General features: G+C 31.4%; 1 protein-coding gene across 1 annotated transcript in view; it reads left to right on the top strand.

Annotated features, from left to right (window-relative positions):
* The window catches only part of LOC106457891 (ly6/PLAUR domain-containing protein 6B-like), a 16,428-nt gene extending 6,812 nt beyond the window's left edge, over window positions 1-9,616 (top strand). The window contains exons 2-5 of the mRNA XM_022383961.1: window positions 6,357-6,549; window positions 7,056-7,136; window positions 8,346-8,485; window positions 9,443-9,616. Coding sequence (XP_022239669.1) covers window positions 6,471-6,549; window positions 7,056-7,136; window positions 8,346-8,485; window positions 9,443-9,616 — 474 coding nt within the window. The 5' untranslated portion in view covers window positions 6,357-6,470. The remainder of the gene's footprint in view (window positions 1-6,356; window positions 6,550-7,055; window positions 7,137-8,345; window positions 8,486-9,442) is intronic.
* The last annotated feature ends 2,011 nt before the right edge of the window (window positions 9,617-11,627 follow it).

The following is an 11,627-nucleotide window of genomic DNA, read 5'->3' as shown; positions in this document are numbered from 1 at the left end:
GCATAATTAAAAACACATAAAAAACAATAATTTACTCTAACCCTGCCTAAAAGAATTTCAAGTGTCACGGGTATTGAGGGCTCCCTCTTGTTTACATTTGAAACTAAAAGTATATAGAAGCATCAAAGAAACCCGTGAAAACCTACTTTTATTACACTGTGTTTTTATTGCCGATTCAAATATTATACTAGATAAACTGGAGTGTTTCTCTTACAGTTGTAAAAGCATGAGTTTGTAACTGTATAGAAAGTCAAGTAAAAATGCTTTAAATTTGAAAAGGTATGATATCTTGTTAAAATTACACATACAACAATAGAGTGATTTACTTACTTGACTGGTGGGCGTTGTAGTTACCGAGGTTCGAGTCCTAGACCGAAAAAGTTTCATTAAGCTGGAAAACAGTTACATTAAATTGTTCAAATCAACATCCAAAACTTACATAACAAAACGCAGCCGTCTTTTTAGGCAAATTGTATTGAAAAAAAATGGTTTTCACATTTCTGCCTATAGAAATAATTATTTTATCAAAATTAAGCTTATATATGGTAAGTAATTAATAAGACCGTGTAAACATTTTGTGTACACCACTGTAAACATTTTGTGTACACCACTGAGTTTGTTTGTCGTTAAGCACAAAGCTGTACAATGGATTTTCTGTGCTCTGCACATAGCGGGTATCGAAACCTGATTTTTTACGTTATAAGCCTTCAGACTTATCGCTGAGCCACTGATATAATTACTTTTTACACAGAAATACAAATAGCGATGGTTACGGACTGCAAGTTCAAACATGGTCTACCTTAAATGAAAATGTGTACTGTTAACGATGGTTACGGACTGCAAATTCAAACATGGACGATCTTAAATGAAAATGTGTACTGTTAACGATGGTTACGGACTGCAAATTCAAACATGGACGATCTTAAATGAAAATGTGTACTGTTAACGATGGTTACGGACTGCAAATTCAAACATGGACGATCTTAAATGAAAATGTGTACTGTTAACGATGGTTACGGACTGCAAATTCAAACATGCACGATCTTAAATCAAAATGTGTACTGTTAGTCCAAATAAAGCTATAGCACTAGTATTCGCATATAAGAATCAAATAACAGAATTTTTTTTGATTAACTTTTTATTTATTTTTCACCATCTCGAGTCAGTATAATGGTTGGTTCCCGACGGAAGCAACCATAATCTTATCTATTAACTTTCTTTCCTCCACCTTCTTTCATTAGATATATGTTTCAACTGTGTACCGTTTCACTGACACAATACTGATAACGACACAAAAGAAACACAGAGAAAAACACTCCTTTCAGGTTGACTGTGATTGTGTTTGGCAAAGGTATAGATTATTCATATAGTTACTGAACTCTATATCGTTCAGAGTAGTGTTGTTCATGTTCTTTATATATAACTCATAAAGTCACGAACATTAAAATATATACTTCTTTACAAGAGTCAGAAAGACAAAATTATTCGAGATAACGTCAACAAACTATATTCAAATTCCTGAATAAAGTATCTTAAAGAGAAAAAAAATTATTTAATTCTAATTCATTAACAAAGGAAGTACGGAGTTATTTTTGTTGATCTTAATAATCGTATTGAAACATAAAACACATAAACATTTATCAGTATAATATTAAAATATACCCTGTTCACATTTTTTCTATCGTAACATATGAAGCTTTAAACCAAAGCAAATTTTATTACAACCTAAATTCCTTATACAACTTTAATTCAATAATATGTTTATAATTAAGCACAAAGTTGCACAACGGGCTATCTGTTCTATGCCACGGATATAGAAACTCCGTTTCTAGAGACGCGAATCCCCCGACATGTCGCTGTGCCACTGGGAAGGGGAGTGCTTCAAGAGTTTAGTCGTATATTTCCTGTAACTTCTAAAATGACATATAGATTTCAGTTATAGCTGGTATAAAATAATTAGATACTTTTCCAGTTATAGAGTTTTATGCAAAATTAAAAGTGCCTTGATAAAAAATAGAATTAAAAATTCATCACGCATATCCGTGATTTCATGCAAATTAGTAACAATCAATTATTTAAGTCTTTTGGGCGAATTAATAACTATAAATGATAATAAAAAAGTCATTAATTGGCAAACTTCTGTTCTACTTGTACCTTCAGCGAGCTGTTGCTTATGTTTGAATAATAGTTATTATTCATGTACTAGACATTTCTGAGTAGGGGGCGCTAAACAATCTAATCTCGGATAAATTCAAATTAAAAAATGTAATACTATTATATAATTAATCTTGTTTAGACTTTAAAAAATTAAATTTGCTGCACTCGTCTTTAATTGCACCACAGCGGCAAGTCTGCAGGCTTATGACGCTGAGAATCGGGTTAAGATACTCATGGTGGACATAGCACAGGCAACCCTCTGTGTAGTTTCGCGCTTAACTACAACCACGCCTTTTGACTCTACAACAAATAAACATTTTTATTTATTCATTACGAAATGCTGTCTAGTGGCAATTAAGAGCTTTTCAACTGATTCTATGTTTAATGTTTTTTTTTTTTACGTCCATGAAATAAAATGATACCTTTTTTTTTATCTCGTAACGAAATCAACGTTGCATTTACGTTGACGAACTTGATTAGTTTCGTAGTGTCACATTAACGCAGGCTAAAGTTTTCAATATAAAATTTTCGTTAACTACCACCTCTTCTTCTTTCATAAAGTGCTTTCAATTTGAAAAAAAAAATATATACTGGTCGTATATTTGTTGGATTATACTGTTGTATAATATGAAAAATCAGAATATATATATAAAAAAATAATAACTAACGACTCATTGTCTTATTAAGAAGCAGATATATATATATACAAACAGATTTGTGTTTCTGTTAGTGAATAATGGGCTGAACCAATTTCGGTGAAATGTGTTAGGGGAACTAAGTTTCCCTCCTTCCCCTCCAAAGACTGAGTTTAAATAAATGGGCAACCGGACGAACGGTTGAATTTGGCAGGCATTTCAATTTTACTGCCCTAATGCTGCAAATGAGAGCTCAACTGAGTGAGGCGGTCACAGCAAATTACACGAAGCTGACGTCAAACAAAAGTGACGTTTAATTTCTCGCATAGCACTACCCTTGCATAGGGCGAACTAAATAATGAAAGGGGCAGCCAACGCCCCTATTTATAGCATTACTTTTATAAGCCCAGCATTGTCGGGGCATCTTGGCTAGTACCGTAATAAACGGTAGATTCAGGCAAAATTCACAAAAGATTTTGGAGTATTTCATTTATCATGGTTACACTTGTCATTGATACGATGTAAGTTACACTGCAATACTTCCATTCTTTCATACGTGTTAGAATAAATAAGCCATCGTATGTACTCTACTGCCATCTATACTTTATAGAAGACTAGTTAGATCGATAAACCATTGATACATTGTAAGTTTTGCTGCCATATCTATATTTTTATATATATTGCTTTAATGTTAAACTGAGAGAACCATTGATAAACTGTCAGATAATTTACTGATACTACTTACATTTGCACAGTTTATCTAAGTAAAGAAAACAACAATAACAAAACATTGTAAGATGATCTACATTATACAGATTATATGGGTTATATTTCCAGAGTTTACTGTGAAATACAAGGTATACTTGGATCAGATTGCTTAGCAACAACAGGAATTTTATGTGCCTGCTGTTTATATATTAACTTTTTTTTTCTACTTAATAAAGTTGCGGTAGTAACTGACAGGACATAGATGAAAATCAACGTTGAAACCATTTTGTAATAAGACAAGGCATCTATATATCAGATATGTTTAGAAATTGCTTTAGTTTATAAATCACTAATAAACGAAAACAAAAGCAGTAAAAAAAATTACTTTCTTTTACATAACAAGATGCAATTTCTTTGAGAAAAAGTAACTATACCTGTATCTGATCAAACTTTCTCGTTTTATAAAAAAAAAAAAAAAACTAAAGTAGCATTGATTTCAGGCCTCAACTGAGGTTTGAAACAAAGGCTATTGGAACAACAAGTAAACAAATTTTATTATTATAAATATGTAGTTGTTTGTTGAGGACAGTTTTAAAGTAATATAATAACAAAATTGAGCTTGAAATTACCTTTTCTCTTTACTTTCTTGGTAACACATCGTATTTTAAGCTATAATCATCATTCCTTGTTACACTGTTTGATATTGGATATAACCCTCACACAATATATAGGCTTAGAAACAGTGGATCATATATCACACTAATACCGGGGTTTAATTTACCACGCAACGTATAGGATAACGAGGAGATTTGACAAGGATACTTTGCAAAGCTTAGTTCCCAAACTTTTTAAACCTTTGCATTACTTGGCCTTAATCTGCTTTGTCTAATAATTATGAATGGCTTTCTAGAAGGTAAAGAAGTTTGGCAAAACTCCCCTGAAAGGTATTGGGATCAACTAAACGTATAAGACAAAGCCTTTTAGCTAAAACAGATATGTCGAACTTGGTGAAATAGGTTTTTAAATATTTCATACCGGTCTACAGATTTTCAGATATTTCATACGTAAAATTGAAAATAAATGCTTTTAGTAAGAAAGTTTGAAAAGGTTTACAGATAAAATGAGTCCAAATATTTCCTTCTTTAATGACCATTTTTCAACAAAGTCACATTTATTTCTAATAAACAAAGAAAAATGCAATAAAAGTGTAATATCAATCCGTAAAATAAGCCTAAAACTTGGTAAGATATGTGAATTGATCAATCCAGGTATGCTTTCTTTCTGTATGCAGTCACTTAAGTACACAAAGATCACGCTTTAGGCTTTTATTAAGTGTTTATAACGCAAGTTGTTTATTCAAATCTTGTTGCAGAAACGTTAAATGCACATATCTTATTCGCAAACTCGTACACAGTCCACACTTGTCTTAACCAGGCGCAGATAGCTCTCAACTATCTCTGCGCGAAATTCACAATAACCCAATAACCTTAACTTCTGTTAACGCTGTATGGTTAACATGTGCATAAATTCTATTGTATTCTAGTATATTGTGTTATGTCGATTTTCATATAGTATATTTTTTCTAGTGTTGTCCCCTGGTGAGTCAGCAGTAAGTTTACGGACTTGCAAAGCTAAAATCTGTGATTCGATTCCAGTGGTGGACAGAGTACAAATAACCCAATGAGTAGCTCTTCACTCAGAAAACAGCAACAACTACAACTCCTAATGTTTTATTCACAATTGTCACTTCTTTTCGTATTTATCTTAGTTCAGACTTACTATCTTACTATCTTAGTATGGTAGGGAAAATGTTAATATATATATAGTTCACATCGGTGAACAAAAACTATATATATATATATATATATATAATAAATATATATGTATATATAATAAATACATATATGCATATATATAATAAATATATATATGTATATATAAGAAATACATATATGCATATATATAATAAATATATATGTATATATAATAAATACATATATGTATATATAATAAATATATATATGTGACTGTGTAACATTTTATCATCGTTTCACTCAGTATGTTTAAATAAACGCTTAATATTACTTCAAATACTTCCATAAACAGTAACATAAATGTATGATGGACTCTAGCAAGAAATAGCTCTCAATATAAAATTCGATAAAGAAACCGATATCAAAAACCCCGAATGTGTCAAAATAGAAAGAAGAGTAATGAATAGGTTTACATTACTCTTCAGTCAGTAGAGAGTGGGCAAATCTTCGTTTATCGTTCATGATTAATGTACCGGAACCTCTAAAAGTAAAAGCCATTTTTCATACATCGTCAACTAGGGGCGGTGTTGAGAACAAACTTTCTTAGTTTGTTCTGTGTGGAGATAGCATCACTTCAGAAACCAGTATGAAACTTTAGTTATGGTTGAAACTGATCATCTGCTTCCTGAAGCAATGTAATAAAAATTGATCTGAAATGCAAATGTATTTATATAGGTATATAAAGTATAGCGTAATGTAAAATAGAATGTATATAGTATATATATATATATTATATGTAAGTGTACGGGTGTTCCGTTCTGCAATATATAACTGTCTTATTATTTACATTCGAAGCTAATACTATTAATTCAAATAAATTAGGTAAATGTAATTTAGAAACTACATTATCGAAAGAGCAGAACTTCAACAGTGGATGTGTTAGCTTCAAATACAGAACACGGGGGCAACTTCATCTTTCCCTTTTTCTCTTTAACATACAGACTGTAAATCACGACAAATAAAATTTGAAAACCACTACTCATTATCTGCAATAACACATTTTAAACTATACAGTAATAAAACTATTTGCTGCTTTACACAGGTACTTGGCGTTTGAAAGAAAAAATTAGTCTTGTAGATGAGGTGAAAATGAATTCTGGAACGAGTCTCTACCACTGATTTTTATATGCCTCCCAGTGTAGCAGAGAGCTAGAAGATGCTAAAGTTCGTCCCCTTTCTCTGGTGGTTTACCTATTTAACTGCTTTAGTGCGTTACACGGGAAGCGTTTCACAAGGTAACGTTAAAATGTATAATTTTTATTTCAATACCTATATACAAACAAATAGAAAGAAGGCAAATAGAAATGTGATAAATAAATGTTGTGATTATATGTTGGAAAACATTTATATTTTTCAGAGCTCAATCATATTATTTTTGTCACCTTTTGGCACTACGTCAAGGGCGTGTATTAAATATATATATAGAGAGCAGAAATTTAATCCCACTACGAAGTGTTTTTGACACAAACAATTACAGTTTGATCATCTGCTTTTAAAGGTGGTTGACCATAACTTGAAAACTTCGCATAATTGTGTACCGTAAACGTAAGCACAGTCTGTTAACAATTTAAGAAAATAACAGAAAACACGTTTCATTTTCGAGTGGCTGATTCAGTGTAACTACTAAACAATTCAGTGAATAAAAATAATTTCAAACACCTTATGAGTTTTATTTTTCTCGATATGATATATATATATATGTTAAAATAATTTATTTTAAATATATCTGTTTTACTTTCAGACTTAACGTGCTACACGTGCTCAAACAAGACAAGAAACTACGAGTGCAACCGATATGCTGTCGATAGGCCTTGTTCTCAAGGTAAGGTGTATTATAAATGGATGATGTTGTGGATTTTTATAACTATTTATAATTTAAATGCTGAGAACAACTTTTTTAAAACCAATTGGCATACCGTTATTTCTCGAGAAAACAGTTCCATGTAAAATAATGTTGGACGTTCATCTTTCAAATTGACATGAAGTTTTAAGATCTATATCTACGAAGTAAAGTGTATGTTTTAATCTCAAGGTGTTTATTGTCATTTTGATAACATGTTAGACCTAATTATAAACAAGTAAAAAACTGACACAAGACATGCATTTGAAAAAATTCTAGTGCATTTAATTGAATTAGTGTACTTCCTGAATGACTTTTGATATTTTTGTAGGTGCAAAGTTAGTTTTTATCCCAGCTGACAGTCTACAGAGGTTGAGTACTTTATATCAAAACACTTTTGGAGCCTGACTACGTCGTTAAGGCTCATATCACTACATCTGGTCATGCTCTATTTTACCACAGTCTATCTTAATAATAGTCCTGTAGCGTATTTTCCATTGTAAAAGGCTCCAGCATAAGGCTGTTTCGTGTACAAAGTGCATCACTTCTCCCTTCTGATTTGCATTATGTGTTGGAAGACAACAGTTGTGTACACGCAACTTGTGTCGTTTTCGAGAGGGAAATCCTTCTTGATTATATTGCTTACTGGAGCACGGTGAGGGCTTTTGAGTTCGCGTCTATTCACCTGTTATAAGACGCCACTCTAGCTTACTACAGCAGGGGTAAGTCTTATTGTAGGTCTGTTTCAAGATGATCCACATTCCTTTGTTTTCCAATGTTATTAAAGTTCAAGGGATATTCTCATCTTGAAAACTCTAAATATCTGATCTTAAAACATCGTTATGGCATGGATATATCAATATTTTGCTTCCGAAGGGTCTGTTAAATACCTTCCAAAAAGCGACCAACTTTCGCTAGCATCACACTGCCTACGTAATGCTAAACAATGTCAAAATTTAATTCAGATACACGCCGTTCTGTTGAGACTTATATCGGCTATGTCTGTCACGTAATTTACTAAGTTTTGTTTTCAAAATCGGTTTGATATAACGGACTCAACCCTCTGTGTTTGTGAATAGGTTGTATTGCATTTCTCAAATAGTTCTCCGTAAAACTTAATTTAAACATTACTTGTGTTATAAAACACTTACAAATGCATTTTATGTTGTTGTTGCTTTTATTTTCTCCCAGAGCAAAGTTTTTGTTACATTAAACACGTCATGGATGAATATGGAGAAACAGTTCTAGTGGCTAAAAGTTGTGCCACCAGAAGGGAATGCAATCTCAAAACTGTTGGATGCTATTTTTCAACAAATAATCCAATTAAAAAGGTAAAATGTGCCATGTTTTTAAAAACTAATTTTAGAAGTAAAATGAAATTGATAAATATATATTAGTTACTTCAAGCAATCACTATAACAATTTAGTGTGTAAACCATGTAAGGTAGCAGAGCAAGAGAGCTCATTAGGCCTAACAAATAACATTAAAATCACGTTTGGCCTCAGATGTTTTTTCTCCCCACATTCCGTAAATTCTGAATCCAATAAAAAATTTACTAGACAGTGATTTATTGTAGATAATAGTAGATCTGATATGTTATTTTCAAACGTTTCTGCTTAAGAATTCGTAATGAAGCTACGAAGAGGAACGTTGTCAGAAATGTTTCCAGTCAAACATGATTTATTTCATATCTGTTAGGTCTAGTTAGCTATATCAATTATATAAAGGTTTATTGTTCAATATTTGTATTAACTAGATACTTTTTGCTTGATTTTAAGGAAACAGAGCAAAAGCGTTAGTCTTTTCAAAAATAGTCTTTCCCGTTTTTGTGAGTAGTCTACGAGATACTACGAAAGGACTAAGTTAGTATCATCCTCAGAAAATATGTTGATTTTAGATTAATTACCACAAATTTTCATTTTCAGTGTTATCTAACGGAAAATAAACGGTTCTTCAGTATAATCTATCAAAATAGAATAAAACATATTATTCTCATATTTCTCATAACATATTACATTAAAGTATCAATTCTAGAAAATTGTTTAATATTCGTTTACGAATTATTTTATAATCACCTGTTCGTGTGCTTCTTTAAGTTGTTTTACTTTATGGTAACATAAATGGTTTAAATTTGTATAAAGTTATCTGAAGCTGAGAACAGTAATGGTTCATTAGCTTGTAAAACCAGTTTATTCCTTCTATGACTCACTTCAGTTAGTTATAAGTTATATCGCTATTATTAGGCAAAGTTTTCGCATGACTACAACGTTACCTTTTTCTTCGTTAGAACTGTATATCTTGTTGTGACGTTTCATACTGCAATCGGGAGATTCCCACGAATGAAACCAACGCCATCTTGTGGATGGAACGACAAGGTTCTAACAGCGGATTCAGAACTGTTTTCCACTGGACAGTTTGGTTTATACCCATAAAAACTTGCATAACTTTAAGAAATCATTAAGAAAATAAGTTTGAGGGAAACTATCAAAGTGCTCTCAAATTTTACAGTTTTAAATTTCATAACTTGTTTAGTTTTGTTCATAGTTCAAGAAAAGTAAAGGAATAAACTTTTTAACTTGATTGTAATTTACATAATTTGAAAACCTTTCAAATTTTACTAACTACTGATTATAATTAAGGTTTGGTTGCTTTTACAATATTTACAAATGCTAATGTTTAGAATTTAATAATATGACATATTTCAATTTAAAAAAAGAAAAGACGTGTTTTAAAGTAATTTCTGTTTATGTTTTGAAAACATCCTAATCGGTAAACATATAATTTTATTGCAAGTAACGATTCCATTATGTGACATGACAAGCGATAGATGGCAGCACAAAGAATACTATCAAAACTGAAGTAGTTATTTATTATATAGTATATTTTACACAGTTAGTTACAAAAATAAGTACAAGTTATCTGCCATTGTATAACGTAGTATTTTTGCTTTACTTCTTATTTTTGCTTTCTCTTTGAAACATTAAGAAATCGTTAAGCTTCAGTTATATATATATATATATTGAATGTGTTAGAAACTTAAGAGTGAATATCCACATCTAATTTTAAGGTAACTTACAACATTCCCTTGTATTTAGCATCAAATTAAAACTTTGAATAACTGGGCTAAAATTTACTATCAACTGAACTTTATGTTTTGAATTAATCGTAGAATGTTTAAATTCCATTTATACTTCCGTATCTCATAATAGATGGCGCAACGTGCAGGTTTTCTTCTACTATTGCTTTTAGTCTTTACCTTTATCTGACGATTTAGTAATACCATTATTATTCTTTGGAACTAAAAACCATTTTAATAGTAATCACTTGGGAAAAAAATTAAGTTATAGAAAATATGTTAAAATATTTAGTATTAATATAAATAAAATAAACAACTCGATCATTTAAAATTTCAGAAGAGTTAACGGTGTTGTTGATACTTTAGTAGACTCCTTTACTAACCTTGTTTTGACTGAAGAGTGTTAAAATTAAAATAAAAGATAAAAAAAAAAGCCACGAGAATGGATTAAACTGGTTATTATATTTTACACAAAAAGATGTAACCATATATTCGGTTAATTTCACTTTATAACAACGATGTTCTAGAACGTATATTGCCCCTGTAACTACCTCCTCCTTTGTTGATCATGCTCATTCTGATGGCCATGATTAGGCACTGTTTCTTGACAACGCAATTTTAATTTTAGCAAGCTTCTTTGAAGAACGACGAAGTTAAACTAAGCCCCACATCTTGATAAACTTTCTCAAGAATCACTACTGTAAATAAACGCTAGATTTCAAGACCATGTTTAAGGAAGGCAATGCCATAAATGTCAGTTGAAGTTGTCTCAGAAGACTTAACAGGGTGTGTTCGAGTGGAATTATTGTGTTTACAGTTTTTTGTGTCATTTTTCTTATTAAGGTATTCGTTTGGTGTCTGAAAGTTTGTAGACTTTTGAGTTTTGAACCTATGAAAACTTCAAATACTTATTTATTCTCTTGCACTAGCAAGAGATGTACTCAGATCCAACACAACAGATCTTTTGGTCATAAGGATTTCTTATGAATGAAGATGTTGCTCTGTTCTGGCTTTGAGTATGACTTCAGCGACCCTTGCTGTCTGTGAAGCACTGAAAGGTCTCTTTTTAAATATGTTTTTGTCTTTTGGCACCATATTGTATAACAATATCACTATACACATATCCTTCCTAGGAAGGGCTATACCATATATTCTTCTAGATATAAATTTTCCATGGTGGCATTCCACTGTCAAGTGATCAGAAATTTGTCGTGAATCAAATATGTAGGAGGAAAACATGCTGCTTGTGGCGCTACAACTCGCACCTGTGGCGACACCCCACTGTGTTAGCATATATATATATATAAATCATTTTTATAAAGCGCGATTAATATCATGTTAATATTGTTATGTATTGGAATGTCGAATAGTCCGAAGCCGAGTTAACTGATAATTT

Source organism: Limulus polyphemus, unplaced genomic scaffold, assembly GCF_000517525.1.
Source record: "Limulus polyphemus unplaced genomic scaffold, Limulus_polyphemus-2.1.2 Scaffold388, whole genome shotgun sequence".
In the NCBI taxonomy this organism is placed as follows: domain Eukaryota; kingdom Metazoa; phylum Arthropoda; class Merostomata; order Xiphosura; family Limulidae; genus Limulus; species Limulus polyphemus.
Note: the sequence above shows the minus strand (reverse complement) of the source record. Positions and strands in the feature narration are given on the sequence as shown.